At 40.5% G+C, this 19,017-nt stretch overlaps 1 protein-coding gene across 2 annotated transcripts in view; it reads right to left on the bottom strand.

The window, feature by feature from the left end:
* Nucleotides 1-19,017, bottom strand: part of PHKB (phosphorylase kinase regulatory subunit beta) — a 225,746-nt gene that overhangs the window by 26,516 nt on the left and 180,213 nt on the right. The window contains exons 21-26 of one of the 2 annotated variants that reach the window (XM_023514768.1): nucleotides 13,006-13,067; nucleotides 12,754-12,916; nucleotides 11,421-11,502; nucleotides 9,131-9,188; nucleotides 8,040-8,130; nucleotides 3,894-4,096 (exon numbers count right to left, since the gene is read on the bottom strand). In XM_023514768.1, the coding sequence (XP_023370536.1) occupies nucleotides 3,894-4,096; nucleotides 8,040-8,130; nucleotides 9,131-9,188; nucleotides 11,421-11,502; nucleotides 12,754-12,916; nucleotides 13,006-13,067 (659 nt within the window). Of the gene's footprint in view, nucleotides 1-3,893; nucleotides 4,097-7,066; nucleotides 7,158-8,039; nucleotides 8,131-9,130; nucleotides 9,189-11,420; nucleotides 11,503-12,753; nucleotides 12,917-13,005; nucleotides 13,068-19,017 lie in introns of both variants that reach the window. The other variant, XM_012806835.2, reaches the window with a different exon arrangement.

Below are 19,017 nucleotides of genomic sequence, written 5' to 3'. Positions count from 1 at the left end.
TCTTTAAGTTGCCATCCCTCTGGACTAGGCTTTCAATGAGTCCTTTAGGTACAGGACCAGAAAGATGCAAAGATTGAAGAGGAAGAAGGGAAAAAAGAGAAAGGAGAGGGAGTGGGTAAGAGGGAATATTGACAAAAAGAAGAGTAGCACAGAAAGAGGGAGACAGGAGCAGTATAGGTGTACAGTAGGGTACTTTGACCCAACCTTAAAAATCTCCAACCTCCGGGGGTGCCAGGTTGGGTAGTTCCCTTGAGGTCAGCAGCTCTTTGTTAGCCTGTTTGGACATGGTACCCCACCTCCACCAAGTAGAGAGGAAAGACAAAAATGCTATAAATCAAACCAAAACAAGCAAACGGAAAACTTTACAGGATAAAATTGGGGAAAAAATAAATAACAGGGGTAGAAACACTAGCAAAAATGAAGTTCTAATTGTTAAAAGCAACAATGGAAAATTATATTTAAACTAGAAAAATGAAGGAAAAAAGAAAGAAAAAGAAAGAAAATAAAAATCTATAGGGAAAATGTTGAAATTAAAAAACAAAAACAAGAAAAAAAACAAAAACAAAGCAGTGTAAATATCTTGCTGAATATTGTATGCGCAACAGGTGATCTTCTGGGGTATGAGATCTTAATCCCAATGCTGATAATGGCTGTACGAGATGGAGACTGGAGGTCTCTGCTGATTTCTCAAACCCTACAGGATGGAGAGCATAAATCTCTTCTCAGCCCGCTTAGAAGGCACTTTAAACTGCTAACGTTGGCCAAGCAGAAGCTTTCCCAGGAAAGCACTTGTCGCTAGGATCACTCCTGAAGTGGCTATCCACTTATCCAGTGTGCCAAAACCGGTTTCATTCTATGCCCCTGAAGGCCAAGGCTATAAGGCATCTCAGTCCCCGCCTTTAGGCTACCCAGTCACTAGATGGCTCAATCCCATCCAATCCTTGCTCTGTGACCCTGAGGGCGGAGCTTGCCAGGGCAGTTCTCCCACAATGGCTCCACGCATCCCACAGCCAAATAGTATTACCTCCGTCTGGCTCAGCGGCTCAGTCTGGGGCCCTAGACTATGCTTAAAGTCCTCTGCACTCTTGTCCAAGTTCTCCCAAGGTAGTTCAACTGAGTGCCAGGTCCAAAAGAAACCCAAACAGCTCACAGGTAAGGCCTTTCCAGTTTGCAGTCTCACTGCTGCTGTACTTACAGCTGCCAGCAGGATTAGACCAAATGAACACACACAACCACTTGCCAGTTCTCCCCTGCTTTTGTCCTCCTCATGGGGTCCAGAAGTCTCTTGCTGACTTCCTGTGTCCCCAAAGGGATGTTTCTGGGCAGATCCCACCACCCAGAGATACCTGGAGTCTTCTCTCCCCAGACTCACTGTGCCCAGTTGCAAGGAAGCTGTTACTTGGCTGCTATCTTGCTCCTCCCCCCATTTGTCATTTTTTTATTCAGTTTATCTTAGACAGTACAAATACCAGTATGCCAAATGTCATCTTGTTCACTGTAATGGCTGCATAGCATTTTACCATGTGGCTATGACAGAATTTATTCAAACTAATTTCTGCTGATGAATACCCGGGTTTTCCCAGTGTTTCGCTATTTTGAACAATGCTGACATGGAGATTGCTGTGAAGCCCATCCTAATGAACTGTATTACTGCAGCTTCCCAGGATGGGAACTGACACGTCAAGAGGGACATCAATGCTGCCAAATAAGCAACGAGATCTTTCACATGTAATTTTGAAGAAAAAAATGCGTAGTCATTTTTCATGAAGTGCTTTATAGTCACACATAAAATTAAAACTAAGAAATGAAAGAGAAATTAAGGCAACAATAAACAGAAAAGGAAAAAAGTAACCAAAAAGCATGGCAAATAGAAAACATAAAATAAATTCAGGAATAAGTTAAAATGTAAAAGAAATAGTACAAATATGAAATATATCTATGAAAGATAATATGCATACAGCTAACACTGCTGTATTATACACTTAAAAATGGTTAAGATGATACATTTTACATGTACTTCTTATCAAAATAAAAAAGGCAATCTCAGATTAAAAATAAATTGAGCATTCATGTTGATTATAGAAATATATATACATATATAATATACAGACAAAATTATAGAAGAATACTCAATGTGAAGAGGTGGAAGGCAGCACACCAAGCAGGCATGGTGATACAGCAGACGCATGCTAATGGTGTCCTGGTTGTGTTTAAAACAAGGATCTTTTACAATTGTTTGTTTTAGTGCATGCTGATGGTATCCTGGTTGTGTTTAAAACAAGGATCTTTTAGAGACACACATTTAAGTATCTATAGATTAGATGACATGACAGTTCCACCTTAAAGGATTGAGAGGGGTGTGGCTGGGACAGGCGGTGGATGAGGGTGTAGGTGTAACAAGAGTGGCTCTGTGCTGACACTACTGAAGCTGCTGACAGTACAGCACCAGGTCTCCATCAAGGTGTCCAAACTTTTTCCCCTTCTACTGCACACTGGAAGACTAAGAGCTATCTTGGGTCACACATTAAATACACAAACAGATAATCTGCATACAGCCCTCTGGACCCCCCTCTTAAATGTTTGAAACATTTTTCTTTTTCTTGCCCCAGACTAGAGTGTGGTGGCATCAGCCTAGTTCACAGAAACTTCAAACCTCTGGGTTCAAGCCATCAAACTGCCTCAACCTCCCAAGTAGCTGGGACTACAGGTGCCTGCCACAACTCCTGCCTAGTTTTTCCATTTTTAATAGAGCTGGGGTCTAGCTCTTGCTCAGGCTGGTCTTCAGCTCCTGAGCTCAAGGAATCCTCCCACCTTGGCCTCCCAGAGTGCTGGGATTATAGACATGAGCCACTAGATGTGTGAATTTTTTTTAAAAGTTGACACAAAAATATATCAATAAAAGCTATGAAGTAACATGGACAAAACAAAATTTTAAAATATTGGTATGTAAAAGAAAACCAAACAAAAATGCAAAAAGAAACTGACACATCCCTAATTATAATGAAAACTTATTAAGGCTTTTATCAATCAAGTATCCAGTAGAATAGAAAATCCAGTTATATAGTTAGCAACTTATATATACTTATTCACATTCACTCACATGCACACATATTTCCACTCATCAGAGAAAATATATTCTTTTCAAATGCTTGAGGAACACCCCCCAAATGTGCCATGCTCAGGTACCATTTGTAATTATCTTTTCAGTTAGGGCATAGTCATGTGACCCTTGCATTACCAAAGATACATTCACCTCATGAGCTTGTCACAGGCTTTTAAGACCTATCTCATTTCATTTCAGTGTAAAACAGAGATGCAGGCAGTAAAGTGGGGTGAGGCAGGCTCAAGTCACCTGTCCAAGGTTACCAGGATGAAACCTGGCAGGCAGCACTGGAACTCCATCCTGCTAAATGCCAGAGGCTGGTCAGTTCTCCCTACACCAAGCTGTCGCATAACACTCTTCTTTAAGAAGATTCAAGATCATAAGAGCCTTACTTTTAATTCTTCCCCCCAAAAAGCATTTATAATGTCAAAAATTAGATTTGGTAGAAATTGGATGCAGAATATTCTTAAAAAGACTAAATTTTTATTTGAGTTTTCCTGAAAGTTCTTTTTCTCTTAAGGTTTATTCACATTTTATTTATAGGAACTTTTGAGAGTATTGTGCATGAACCAGCTATTGAGTTTGATTTTAACAGAGAATGGAGTTGCAGTACTTGGGAGTTGAGCACGAGGACTCTTTCAGGCCACTGCCATTTATTTCTTCACACTACCAGGTGTGGCCTCCATGGCTCAGGGGAGATGCATTTTCTAAATGCACATCAGACACCTGGGGCCTCGCTTTGCTTGGAGAGGCTGAGAGTCTGTGTGCAAATGCAGCATCCTCTACTCACCCGATGCGTATTTTCAGCATGCCCCTGAACAGCTCCGGGCTGTTGGAGATGATCCAGCCGATGTGGATGACCAGCTCCTGCTGGAGGACCGCCTCCCTCTCATCATGGATGTTACACTTGTAATAGATGATGTTCTTAATCACACTTGGAGACAAAGGATTAGAGATAACCTCTTCTTCATGGCCAAAGGCACCCAGAGTTACCTATGAGTGGCAGAATTTTATTGTAAAAATCTAGCTACTAAAAGATAAAAAAAAAAAAAAAATCAAGGCTCAGGATGACTGGCAGGCTGAAATTACTCTACACAAGTCAGGGAATTAGGTAGAATAACTGTTCCTGCTATTTATTAAAGTGGCTTTCATAGCATGACTCCCACTGGAATTTGTGATGGTTCAAAGTCTAGTCTAGGATATAAGGTCCCAGTCAGGGGAGTGGGGGTGAGTGGATAAAAGCAGAGAAGGAATATAAATAACAATTAAGATAAAATTATTCTGAATTACTTTAGTCCTAGAAACTCCTTGGAGAAACCAGAATACCCCAAATAGCTTTCCTTTACTGCACAATCTACACAATTTAGTATCTGAGAGATACTTTTTGGTTTTTTATAGTTTCTCAGGCAGAACATTTTGCTCTTTAGCAATGTGGTAACCTTTTTAAAGGTGAGGTCTCTTAGTTCTTGTGTGGCCCTCATTTTTCTGGCATGATGTGAGGCACCCAGTGAGGGTTAAAATATGTGGGGAAAGATCTCTCACTGCGGAGGGGAGTGTACAAGGCTGCCGTGAGCGAGGAGAGCACAGAGCACAAGGGAAACAGCCCAGAGAGCTCAGAGCCGAAAGCTGCTGCAGTAGGCCAGAGGAGCACTCTGGTCTCTGTCTCTGGATCCCTCCGGGTCTGCGCCCCTCCTGCCGCTTCACCCCTATTCCCATCTCTTTTCTATGTGCATAATGAAGAGGCAGGAAAAAGAACAGCACAGGAAAGGCTTGTGTTTTCAGAGATGAAGGGAAAGCACAAACATGGGGTGAAAACTGAAACTGCTGGTTTACTGGACTGTAAGTGCACCGAGCAGTTAGCAGGAGCATGGCTACTTTTATTAAAATGTCACCATGTAAATAAGAAAACAAACAGAAGGCACATCCTTGCCTCTGGAATCTATGATGACTAGACCACTCTTTCATTCCAGAGAGCTCGAGGTGGTCTAAGTGTACTGTGCAGAAACAGTATCACTTGAGTTCCCAGGGCAGCATTTCATAAATGTGCAAATGCAAACTCTGAATGCTCCCTTTTCATTTCTTTTTTGTAAGAAGGTAAGATGCTGCCAATAAATTGACTTCGTGCATTTGGTCACGAAGCTGAGCTACTGGCCTCCCAGGCTTACCCAGCTCTGTACGTGACAGGCACCCTAGCAGACATGCTAGTCTGGAGGGCACTGGTCTAAGCACAGCCTCAGAACGGGCTCTGAAGCTTCCAGGATGTGGGGGCAGGGTCTCGGGTCCACAGGCTGCTGGCCCCCTGTAGATGCTGTACAGAAAGGATGTGACCAACCCTAAACCACCCTTGCTCCTAGCGTCAAGTGCCCGTGACCTTAAAGGTCTCCCAAACCTTTTCAATATTCACATATAGTGGAATTAACTGTGTTTCAGAAACACCACAAAGGGGGGATCCAAACTTTTTTTTCTCTGCTGCAAATTAGAAGAATAAGAATTGTCTTGGGCCAACATTAAATTGACAAATATCAACGAAAGCTCATCAGTGAAACAACGGTCTGTGCATACATTTCATGATATGTGTAGATAAGCAGAAAAAGTCCTCACAAAATCAGCATGTGGCCTGTGGGCCACAGCTTGGACACCCCTGCCTGGGACATAAAACCCAAGGAAAAGTAGCTTCCCAAAGCCTGATTAACTTTCTATCAGAGGTCACTTGGTTCAGGGAAAAAATACAAGACTCCGTGGCCAGAGGTGAGAATTCTAGCGAGAAAAGGCACTGGGTAAGTTACTTCCTGTTTTTTGGTCTGTTTTTAGCTGATGAATGAGGATGAAAATTCTACCTCTCAACAATTTGGAGAAAGCAGAGAAAATAACATATATGAAAAATGACTTAATTTTTTCTCAGGAGATTATTATTATTATTTTAAATTGTTTTTAAGTATTATAGAAAAAAATAAATAGCTTATTTTTCATTTCAAAAGCTAGTGGTCAGGATAAAATAATTTCAATCTTAATGGATTAAGATCCCTGAAATCTGAACAGTGGGCTGATTCTATTAAAGCAAGTTAAAGTGCTTCACCTTATTAAGGCTTACTATATCCCTGGATCAACTACCAGGAAAACACAAGAAAGCACATAGATTCCCAAAGAAGAGAAAGGAAAAAAACCCAGGTTTTCCGTCTTAATCAGAATGATTTAGCCACATAATTAAAGCTTACAGAACACAAAACAGCCACATCCCGCTGCACATGCCCACATGCGCCAGCTCAGTCCAACCCACACCCACCAAGTGTCCAAGTCAGGCTCCATGCTGGGCACACCGGGACGCAAACTGAACAAGACTTGCTCTGACCTCCGGGGGCTCACAGCCTACCATGAGGTGAGAGATGCACTTTCAGATGAACTGGCATCCTGGGCCGACTGAGTGACGTTTCACAGCCCATCAGGAGAACTCACTGCTAACTGGAGACGGCCCTGTGAGGAGCTGGTGACTGGCCCTGGTGAATGGGGAGGAGTGGGAGGTGGGGTGGGAGGGCTCAGAGGGTGCAGGGTCTAGGGAGCTGCCTGGGCATGCAGACCCCAGCCTGCCTGAACACCAGTGCAATTCTGCAGGGCAGGAGGGGAAAGCGTCCTTTGCTATTCACCTGCCCTTGCTGTGTCTGTCCTGAACCTGTCTGGATGCTTCGGTTGTTACCATCCCATTCTCTACACCAGCATCTACACTAATCATAAGTTAACACAAGAGTTGGAAAATACAGTCTGAGGTGCAGCAGGAAAAAGGGATGGCCATTTAATAACTGTGCATCTTTAAGACTAGATTTTGCTTGGAGAAGGAGCCTTTTGTGGGGATGCCTGGGCTACTGTTCTGTTGTAAGGCGTCTATCGCCCCTCTGGATGTGAAATAAGGGTCTACCCAGAAAACTTTGCAGCTGTGACTAAATAAGTGTCTGAAAAGCAGAGACTTACCTGTTTGCCCTGCACTAAAACATTAGTAATGGATGGGGCCAGGCTGTCCACTACTTTAGTTAAAAGACTCGCTGCACGGCGCACAACCGACCTGGGGGCAAAGAAGAGAGCAGGCCAGACGTTCACAACACTGGAAGATGATGGATCAACGGGGCCCTGACTGGGGAGCTTTAGAAATACACACAGGGGGTCTCCACCGAGCCCCAGACACTGAGCCCACAGCTAACATTTTCCGACTGCAGGACCATTCAGAGGCAGGCAGGACGCCTCATCCCCACCTCGGCTGCCAGGCTGTGCCACTTGTCAGTTGAAAAAGAAAGAAAAGGAGCCTAATTAGGCCTTTGATTGGGGAGGGGGACGTATGGGAAGGAAAGAGGAGGGTATTCTGATTTTGCATTAACAAATTCATTATTAAGGTTACGTGTGACCCGTTCTTATAACCACTTTAAATCATCTTTCTTTTGGTGCCTAGAGAACCAAATCCCTGGATTAGAGGATTTACTCTGTACTGAATTTTAGAAAGTGCTACAACGAAATACCAGCACTTTTTTTCTTGAAAAACCAGAATGTTGGGGGAGGAATCCACACTGCTATTTCTACATCACTGAGGGAGCTTCAGAATGTAGAGAACAGATCTTTGTAAGCACGGCACATGCAATGCTGAAGACAGTTTTTCCCTCAGAAGTAAAAATTCATGTGGAACTTTTATAAGGAGATACTGGCTGTCATATTTTGTATTTCAGGACATCATAGACATTGACCTATAAAATGCATTTATATTCCTTAATCTCAACATAGATGAACTAGAAGATAATTAAGTCGATAACTGATAAAGTTAGTGGAACAGACACTTCCTACTTCTAAAGCAGCTTTCACCCACACGCTGGAAGACAGAACAACATGTTTAACCCTCAGAGTGCAAATAAGCCCACACGTTTCAAGCAGCTGAGTTTCCAAATTCTGTGCATGTTACCTGTTTCCCATGTACCAGAAAAGTAGTAATGTGTGGGGCTATAGAGGAAGAAAATTTCTGGGTAAATGCAGCCCCGTAGCGCACCGCCAACCTGGGTGTGTCAGTAGAAAAGCCACAGAAGGGAAAATAGAGTGAATAAAACTTCCAGGAGTTTGTACTTTTAAACATAACAGTTTGCCAGTTAATGAAGTATCTAAAATGCAAGTACAATAAATAAGGTAAGAACAGGTTTGTTTAGTTAAAAGTAAGACTACGGACTACATCTGAAGTTTACTGGAAAAAAGCAACAATTTTTTACAAAGCTTGCATGCTTTACTGTTTTGAGACCTTACAATGAAAATTTGGGAGATTTAACCATACGATTATTTCATTATTTCTTCTGGGCAGGAATGGTATATTTACCATAAAAATAGAGTTCATCTTGTCTAATACCCCTACTTTAGGGATTAGATGGAGGCTTACTGAGGTTAAGGGAGTATTTTATGATATTGCTTGAGACTCTTAAAAAAATTAGATAACAAGTCACTTAAAAAACACACTTACTTTCAAAATCTTTTAGATTTTGTTAGTACATCTGTTAGAATCGTATCAGAATACAGAGGGCCATGCATTTAGGCTTTGCTATCCCACTGTGATTTTAAACAATTTTATCTAAACTTACCCACTTTAAAAAATGCTCGGAAAAGACTACCTATATATAACAACGTAATTATTTTTTAAGAAACAACTATAATCATTGTGATTCATTCAACTTAAGTGGCAGGAGAACAACCTTCTCTGTATATTATTTTTGCCTGTGTCTGTTTACATAGTGTTCTATAACAACAGAATAGGTTTCCTACATACAAACTAGAGCCTCCACATCTCGCCAGGATGGAGTAGGTGAGGGCCTTAGGCACATCATTCCTAGACTCTTCTGGGGGAGACACGCCACATCCTTAGAAAGTAGACAAAGTCACAGTGCTGTAACCTCAGAGTTCAAAAGTAAAATTTAGGATAAAGAACCATCTTTAAGACTGGTCCATGATCTTTAAGCCAAAATACATGATAACACAAAAATAAAACATAATGACAAGGACACTAATACAAACCAAAGTTTTTTGCTGCCAGCTCTTCTATAGATTCTCTCAATGTGATCAGAAACGGTACCTAGACATTGGATAATAGAGTCTTTGTTGAAGAAAGCTTTTAATTAAATGCATAACATTTATTGCTTTAAAAAAATCACTGTTGAATTTTCATTGTGTTCCACTAGAGTTGACAGACCCATTGATGTTCTAAACTATCCTACACATTTCAATACACAACCCAAAAATACACAGAACGAACGTCACCAGCACTTGTTATTATTCAGTCTGAGTATATGAGTTTGGTATTTTATTTCTTGAAATTCAACTGTTTTCTTAATTATCATGCAATCTGAGCTTTTACAGGAACAAATGTTATTTTAATCTACTGTAGAAAATAGAAAAACCAGAATATAATGAAATCATTAGCAAACTGAACAAATACTGTACACTTTGAACTGATATGACTCTCCCCTGATTTGGTCAACAAAACCTTATTGAGGGCCCCACTGTGCGCACATGATATTACTGTTCTGACACAGGCAAAAGCTCAGAAAAAACCACCAGTCTACGTAGATTCTTTGGCTGCAAATTATATGTGGTATGGCCTCGTAACTAGTTTTGTTAGTAAATCAACAATGTGACAACAAAGAGGACCAAAAAGGAAACAGAGATAAAAAAGCAATAACGTTTTACCCTGAACTTACTTTTATGGCCTTACAACAAATTAGGCAAAATTATATTCAGATTCTGTAGATGTTTATAATCCTCATTGTAGCATAAAATTTCATAGATTCAAAATATTCAAAGTATATATATGTAAAATATCTGTCAATATATTTTTAAAAACATGTATAAGTAAAAGATGAATATTACTCTCAAGTTCATAAAAATAGTTTTAAAAATAATTCCCTCAACATTTTCTTGTTCTTTTTTTTTTTGGAGACAGAGTCTCACTATGTCGCCCTCTGTAGAGTGCTCTAGTGTCACAGCTTACAGCAACCTTCAACTCCAGGCCTAAGCAATTCTCTTGCCTCAGCCTCCCAAGTAGCTGGGACTATCAGCACCTGCCCTAACGCCTGGCTATTTTTTTGTTGCAGTTGTTTAGCTGGCCCAAGGCTGGGTTCAAACCCAACACCCTTGATGTACATGGCTGGCACCTAACCACTGTGCGATGGATGCCGAGACTCAACACTTTCATTTTAAACTATTTCATATAAATTTTGTTTTATTTAAAAGCACTACTAAAATAGCCATTCTGGAGTCTACAATAGGCTCTAGTGAAATGTTTAATTTTTAGAAATCCTATCAAATCTGAGATTCTGCTTATACTTATGGTTCTGAGACTACTTAGAAACATAAGGTATTCTGTTCGAAATTACTTTAAGTTCTTCTGCCTTTAACAAGCTAAGACTTTAAGATTATTCAATTTACATGTATAATACTTAAGAAAGTTATCTCTCAGCAATAATAATACAAAAACTAAGTAGCCCTCATTGAATACAAAATTATGCTCAGTTCATTACCAGAACTATCAATATTATTAATTACACTGCTGTTTAGGGTTCTGACTTAATTTTCAATTCTAACCAAGTTAACATGCACCTCTGAACAGAGTATTTTCAGATGAGCCAAGAAACGGAGTAGCTTGACTTCATGCAGTCTGTATTACATATGCGTGTATGGATGCAGTGCAAATACATATGTACATAATACTATGTGCCAGAAGCAGACCATGATGTAGAACTCAAGGATTCCTTAAAGTTGTGAGTCAACATGCAAGTGTGAATTTGGGGGATAAAGGCTTCATCTTTAATGCAGAGTGGAAATAGACATAATTAGAAACCTTGTATTTTTATTAACCATCTTCAGAGCACAATTCTATCAAATGCCTGTTCCATTCCAAATGGCTGCTGCAGATTATAAGGAAGCTAATTTTTATAAACATAACAATTCAGTGTTATTCTTGAAAAAGTACAGAAAATAAAGCTGGAAACACAAACTGTCAATAAACAATCCAGAATTCATCAGAGATAAACAGTCACAGGCAGAAGAATCCGTACTCCAAACCGTCCAACAATCAGAGAAGTGATCAGGCTTTACGGCATGAAGGCCACTTACACATTCACTCCTCCGTCTTGCCCACTGTAGAGGCATGAACCAACACTTTCCATTCAAAAGTGGAAAAAAGAGGTTTAATAAAGGAGGAAATACTTGTAACATCCTAATGAATCTTTTTAATGCATATTTGATATATCTTCAAGAATAGAGAGGTCCTACCATTTAAAATGTTCTTCCAGACACGTACTCTTACCTTCTTTTGTGATGAAGTTGGGGCCTTCTCTTTTGAGCAGTATACCCAGAAGGACGGCTTGACTAGCAAGACTACTGCAGTCCTGAAAATATAAATCACTGTGAGGAACTGGAATGAAACAGGTCCAAGAGTTACAGCAGGGGTAACTAATCACAAAACCTAGACTCTTGGCGGGGGGGAGCACACTACATCTTTAGAAAGAGGACAGAGATACAAGGTACAGAGAAGACACATTTGCTATGGAATTAAGGAAGGACAAAATAACACCACGTGTAAGATGGCTTTACACAGCTAGTCAGCCCACGTGTCTTGGAGACAGGATTTAATAATACATTTTCCAAGAAACAAGATAAGCAATAGAGAGAAAATACTTTGTCTCTAAGCACTGACTCTGCTGCTGCCTGAGGGACTTGGCCAGTTCCTGCGACCTGAGCCATGTTCTGCTGACTTGTTGATGGGAGGCCACGTTGCCATCAGCCAGCTGTGGAGGGATGGATGAGTAACAGAACATGTGTAGAGTGTTGATTCTGTTTTGGGTCTTGTGCTATGGGCTTTATGCCTGTTATATCATATTCAAACTTATAGGGATCTACATAATACTGACCCATAACAGAGATGAATGATGCTGGGAAAGCTGTTAGGTTTGGTCTACAGCAAGTGGTTTTCAACTGGTGTGCCGCGGCATACCAGTGTGCTGTGAGAACTTAGGTGTGCTACCAAAGCTTTTCAATGCATTCATTAAATTGTTTTCAAAAGAACTTCAAAGCATAGTGAGTATATTTTTTCTTTTACTCTATTTATTAATCAATATAATTTAAGTGTGCTGTGGAAGTTCCACTGTAAGTTCAAATGTGCCATGAGATTAAAAAAAAAAGTTGAAAAACCCTGGTCTCCATGCTCAGATTTGGGGCCCGAATGTGGTGGCACAGTGGCTGCAGTTTCACTTTACTCCATCAGTACATGTCCCACCCCTGCCCTTCTTTTAAAATGTAAATAATTTTAGGAAAGGTAAAGTATGAGGTTGCTAAAATATTCATATGGATATAGTTAGGGGACTGTTTTCCTCAATGACAGGAGATACTTAAAAGTATTAGATGTGAACAGCAGGCGGGAGAGAACCCCACTCACCCTCACCCCACAGCACCCGCCAGACATCCACACGAGGATCAGACCAAGAGAACAGCCTCTCGCCACTGCCCTGGTGCAGACAGGCATCTACCTCCAGATTAATCGCTGCCTTCTCTGAGAAAACTGAAAGATATGTGGTCTGACTCTGGAAGCCCCTGCTCTGGCAATCTCACTTAGGGACATGTGGGAATTGTAACTTCCTCACACTCAGCTTCTGAAGAACCTCATGGGTGGGTCTGTCTTTCCACTCAGTCACACTGACGTCTGGTTGCTGCTCCAGCCTGGGAGCATCCGAGGTGCTGCTTTGACGTTTGACTTTCGAATGTTTGGGAAGTTCTAGTTCCTCAAAACTCTTAAATTCTGGAAGCCTGGAAATAAAAAAAAAAGCTCTCAGATTTCCTGTTTTTCTAACATAATTGTAAGAAACATAATAACTAATGAACCCAGTGGGACTCACTCTTCCGTGTCGCTGATTCGTAGGAAGTCCAGCTGCTCTACCACAGCCCCAGAGATCAGCGTCTGAAACGTGATTGAGAAAGGATTTGACACTTAAGATTTCTCAAACTACTATGGTTTGTGTTCACAAACCATACAGTATTTAAGTAATGCTTTTTTAAAAGTTTAGTTAGAAATATATGCAATTCTGAAGTAATTTCTTTTTTTTTTTTGAGACAGAGTCTCACTTTATCACCCTCAGCAGACTGCTATAATGTCACAACTCACAGCAACCTCCAACTCCTGGGCTTGGGCAATTCTCCTACTTCAGCCTCCCAAGTAGCCGGGACTACAGGTGCCCGCCTCAACGCCTGACTATTTTTTTTGTCTGTTTGTTTCTGCAGTTTGGCTGGGGCTGGGTTTGAACCTGCCACCCTCAGTATATGGGTACAACGCCCTGTCCACTGAGCCACAGGGGCCACCCCTGAAGTAATTTCTTAAATGAACATTCTAAAGTCAGAAAGTTTTCCACATATAACTCACCTCCTAAAATAGAATATATACATCAAGTTATAAGTTTATGAGTCATAATAATAGGAAAGTCAACATGAGATGAACTCTCTGTTCTTAGAATTTCTGGCATTTAAATTGAATTTAAAATAATTTAGTACCTGCTAAAATGTTAAGAAATAAAATTTTGAAATAAACATATAAGACTAAAATTATTTTGAGAGAAGACAACATGAAATTGCACTTTAGATTCTGCTACTCTAAGGCATTTCAGAGTCATACGATGAGGGGATGCTGCCTGCTCGCCATCTCTCAGGACCGTGTGGAGTTGACCACCCTGGCCAGTGCTCCTCGCATCCTGGTAGACGGTAACTGTGTTCGGTCATTTTACTTCCAATTAATCCCGATTACAGGTTGAGCAAATTAAATGAGTTCAAACTCAAACACGGTTTCTGTTTGTGGTTCATGGTGCACAGTACAGATGAATGATAACCTACAATGATTGGTAACATTATGTGTCACTTCTAATTAGCTGGTGAATTGTAGAGAAAATTGAGAAATGTACTACTTAACAATAAGCCATAAATTATTATTGAAAAAATAAGGCAACGCTTTAACTGACTGTCTTACATACGTTATTTTCTCACTGTTCATTTTAATAGTGAAGAGATGGGACCCAGGGCATGTTGCTCTTGCTGACCACTCAGAGCAGTGCTGCCTTCTCTGTGAGTGGACACTCATTAACAATTATCTACAAACAGCCTTTCAGACATGGCAGGACGGACACATTCACAGCAGTCATGCCAACGGCTCCTTGTGGAGTTGAGTTAGGAAGGCCAAACAGGCACTTGGTCCACACAGCTCTGTGGGCTCAGCTCTAGTCAGGTCTCTCCCAGATTGTAAATGCCCTGAATGCAGGTTCTGGGCCTGGGCAGAGAGCAGCGCCAAGCACAAGGGAATATTTCTCAACGTACACAATGCTACACAGTGTTTATTAGATAAATACTTACTGAATACCTACCACATGTAGGGACTATGCTAGGTACTGAGATACTGAGGATACAGCATGAACAAATTACACAAAATCCTTGCCACCTTGAAATTGACCTTATAGGTATGTGTAAGAGGTAGGCAATAAACAAATAACATTTGTGTGTGCGCACGGTCACCTGCACACATGGTCACACACACACGGTCATACATGCATGGTCACGCACACACATGGTCACATATGCATGCTCACGCACAGTCACGCACACACATGGTCACACATACACACACACACAGGCACACAGTCATGCAGTGCCGTACACCTGAGATCCATTCTGAGAAAGGCATCACAGAGTGACACACAACCCTTGATGGTCCAGGCTACTGCACACCTGGGCCATGTGGTGCAGACTGGTGTCCCTGGGCTGCAGACTTGCATATGTACTGAATACTATAGGCAACTTTAACACTATAGTAACTATTTGTGTATCTAACCCCAGAAAAGGTACAGCAGAAATACACTGCATATATGGTCTATCATTGAGCAGATTGTCATCTGGCACACGACTGCATGTGAACACATGAAATGACGACACTATTACATATGACACACATACACACACACATATACACGTACTAGGTCAGATGGTGAGAGGTGCTGAGTAGAAATAATGAAGCCAGGGGATAGGAAGTGCCAGGCAGGGCAGGGGAAGAGGAGGTGGCAGGACAGTCACTGTGCACAGCTGACCAGAAAAGGCTCCTCTAATGAGGTAACACGTACTCAGACTGAAAGGAGGACTGTATTCTACGTGTATCTGAGGGAAGAGTGCATGGGTCTGGGGAAGCCCAAGTACAAAGGTCCTGGGGTAGGGGCAGGACTGTTAGAAGCAGCAGGGGGAAGTGTGGTTGAAGCAGAACAGACGGGAGAAATGGCAGGAGAGGAAGACAGAAGTGCAAGTTCAGACCATGGAGAGCGCACAGACTATTTGAAGAACTTAGGCTTCTCCTTTGAATGAGAGAGGATGTCACTGGAACTGTGCGACACGTAACACCATCTAGCTGCCTGTGAGAGTATGAAGAGACTAATTGTCTGATAGGAATTCAGGAGACGACTATGAACATCCACATGAGGATAACAGTAGTTTCTGTCATGAGGCCAGTGAGAAGGTGATGGCAAACGGTCAGACTGTGGATATGATCCGAGGATAGAGACGGTGGCATTTAATAATAAATTATAATGTCAGGTAATGAGAGAAAGGAGTCAAAAGTTACTTAATTCTTAAAGCTCATAGCTAATACTGAAAACACAGAAAAGTTTTCTTCAACAATTTCCATTTTTATTAGCTTGCTGGTCCTCATGTTCTACCTTTTACCATAAAATAAATGTTTACTCTGAGTAAATAGGCAAATGCTAAATTCCACTAATAGCTTCTAGAGCTTTTGATAAAAAAGTTCAGTTGGTTGTAGAAGCTCCTAAATTAGTTTAATGATGCACATAATTAATTTGTCAATAATAACCAATTAATAGCTCTGATAGTAAATAACTTATATTACTTTGTATACGTCAAATGCAATATAATATTGGAAAAGGTGTCTGCTCTAAGACACTCAGGTGTGTCCTGCCAGGCCCTTTCCAGCTGCACGTCCCACCTAAGACTGTACTCCTGCCCATCGCTCTCCCCAGCTGGCTCTGTTTTTTGTTGGGCTCCCCCACTAGAGTGAGTCCAGCATAGTCAGAGGTCTTGTGTATCTTATTTTCCACTATGCCCTCAGTTCCTAGAGTAGGAGCTCAATAAGTACTTGTTGAATCAAGGAAGGAATATTTACATATTCCCCACAGAAAGCATTAGTGAGAATACTTTGGGAATCCAGAGGCAAGTGAAGCTTGGCCTCAAAAAGTTTACAAGTGCACAGAAAGAAGCAGGCACAAGAATCTAGCTATACACAAAATGAAGAGTTAAAGCAAAGGTTTGAACAAAACACCACAGAACTACATTGGGAAGAGAAGTTAACTCCAGTCTTGGAGCTTCAAGTAAAGAGGAGACACTGACGTAAGTTGTGAAATTAAAGTATGATGAGCGAAGAAAGAAAAAAGAAGGCGGCAACTTTAAAATACGGTATGGCGGGGGGAACTCCAGTAACATTTAGAGACTGTGGAAGCACCAGTCCACTCGTGGGTGGAAGGCATGGCTGTAAACAGACTGCACGGACAGAGGTCCTGGGTGATGCGGCTGGAAAGGGACAGGAGAAGCCGGATCAGGGCTAGGAAAGTTGGGCACAAAACAGACTCCAAGAGGAGCACACAACTGCCATTCTCACTCACATTCATGAGAAGATAAAGGATGGAGTGTGGGGGAATAGGAGCTGTTTATGAGTACAGAGTTTGAGTTTCGTAAGATGGAAAGAGTTCTAGAGACTGGTTGCATAACAATGCGAACACGCTTAATCCCACTTAGAATGGTGGAGATGGTAAACTTCACGTATACTCAACCAAATTTTAAAAAGATGGCAAAGAATTTCCAAAATATTGTGATATTTTGGATGATTGGTGATTAGAAGTTTACAAGAGAACAGTTATGTATTTATATTTTGTTTTTAATAAAATACTTTTAAATAAAAAAGAGAAGGCAAAAAGGAGAAAAAGGAATGCAAACTTCTATTTACATTTTTTAAAAATATAAATCTCTTTGGATCATGACAAATAAAACTACAGGTCTCTCTTTCCTTTAACTTCTGAAACACAAGTAGAAATGGAAAAATCAGATGCAAGGAAATGCACATTAAACTATGCCACTAGAAGGACAGTGAGGAAGTCCAGGGGCATAAACAGCTGTGAACCAGGAGCACGTGGCCCTGGGCTCCTTCTCCACAGTTCCTAGTCTGAGTCCTGCAGACAGCCACTTTTCACAAAGGGCTCCAGTTTGCTGCATTGGATGAATTGTCTCAAGCTCGCAACCAACTTAACTTTATGTATAAGGATACATAGGTGAAATGTTTCCTGATTTCAGTTGATGAAAGATAAAAAGGATCTCTTCCCATCTTTAAGCTATCTTTGACTTTAAAAGAAAATGAGAAACCTCCAATTTACTGCTTCAAAAGAAAATGTGAACTTTCTGTTGTGTTTGTAATTTCTCCATGATTCTTTAGATGGAATGGAAACGCTCTACAACACGGCAGGATATTAAACATTAAAGTAAAGTAAAATTATTTTAAACTCAAATTCAGCACAAAACTAAGAATTTGTCACCACCAGAAGCTAAAACTGATAGCTTATCATATGCCAAAAATGAAAGCCTAAAAAATTATGATAAAAATTTCTATGGCTTTGCTTTTTGCATTGAGTCATCTAATCTACCTGAAATATATTTTGGTGTGTGATATAAGTGATGCTCTCACTTCATTACTTTTTTCTGACATATTTTTTTTTTATAAATAATATACACATCACAGGTTCATGAAGTTTCCTTGATCACATATTATTTCAAAGTTCTTTTGTATATGGTGAAGTCTTTTTCTGAGTTGCTGTCACCCTGCCATTGTTATACTAGAAAAGCACCACGTTCTTTCACTTAGTTTTCAATTTCAATACCTGAATTTTTCAATTAATTTTTTTGTACTTATAAAGCCTTTAATAGAATTCGCCAACATTTTATCTAATTTCTTAAATATATTGATCATAGTTATTGTAAAGCCTAGGTCTGATGACTCCAATATCTGAACCCAATGCAGGTCTGTTGCTATTGTCTATGTTTCCTCTTGGTTCTCTGCTGTTTGATCTTCTCTCCAAGCAAGCCTGGTAGCTTCAGACTGAAAGCCAGATACTGCATATAAATCACTGTAGAAATATCATGATCTTCTGGATGACATTATTTCCCACTCCCATGAGAGTTGAACTCTTCTGATTTCCCATTACTCTCTCTTTTTTTTGTTATTAAATGATAACTATATACATTAATGCAATTCTGGGATACAGTGTGGTGTTTTCACATACAATTTGAAATATTTTCATCAAACTGGTTAATATAGCCTTCATGCCATTTTCTTAGTTATTGGGTTAAGACGTTCATATTCTACTCTTAGAAATATTCACATGTACCCTTGTAAGATAAACCATAGAAGTGATCCCTTCAATCACCCTCCCTCCACCCCTCTCCCTCTCCCCTCCCTGTATTCTTAGGTTGTTATTAGGTTATAGATTTCATATGAAAGCTATAAATTAATTTCATAATAGGGCTGTGTACACTGGATACTTTTTCTTCCATTCCTGTGATACTTTGCTAAGAAGAACACTTTCCAGCTCCATCCATGTGAACATGAAGGACATAAAGTCTCCATCTTTCTTTATGGCTGCATAATATTCCACGGTGTACATATACCACAGTTTGTTGATCCATTCGTGGATCGATGGGCACTTGGGCTTCTTCCATGACTTGGCAATTACGAATTGGGCTGCAATAAACATTCTGATACAAATATCTTTGTTGTAATGCGATTTTTGGTCTTCTGGGTATATACCTAATAAAGGAATTGCAGG

The sequence above is a fragment of the Otolemur garnettii genome, unplaced genomic scaffold (genome assembly GCF_000181295.1).
Source record: "Otolemur garnettii isolate 467f Iridium unplaced genomic scaffold, OtoGar3 scaffold00058, whole genome shotgun sequence".
Lineage (NCBI taxonomy): Eukaryota > Metazoa > Chordata > Mammalia > Primates > Galagidae > Otolemur > Otolemur garnettii.
The sequence above is the reverse complement of the archived record's forward strand: the minus strand, read 5'-3'. Positions and strand labels throughout refer to the sequence as shown.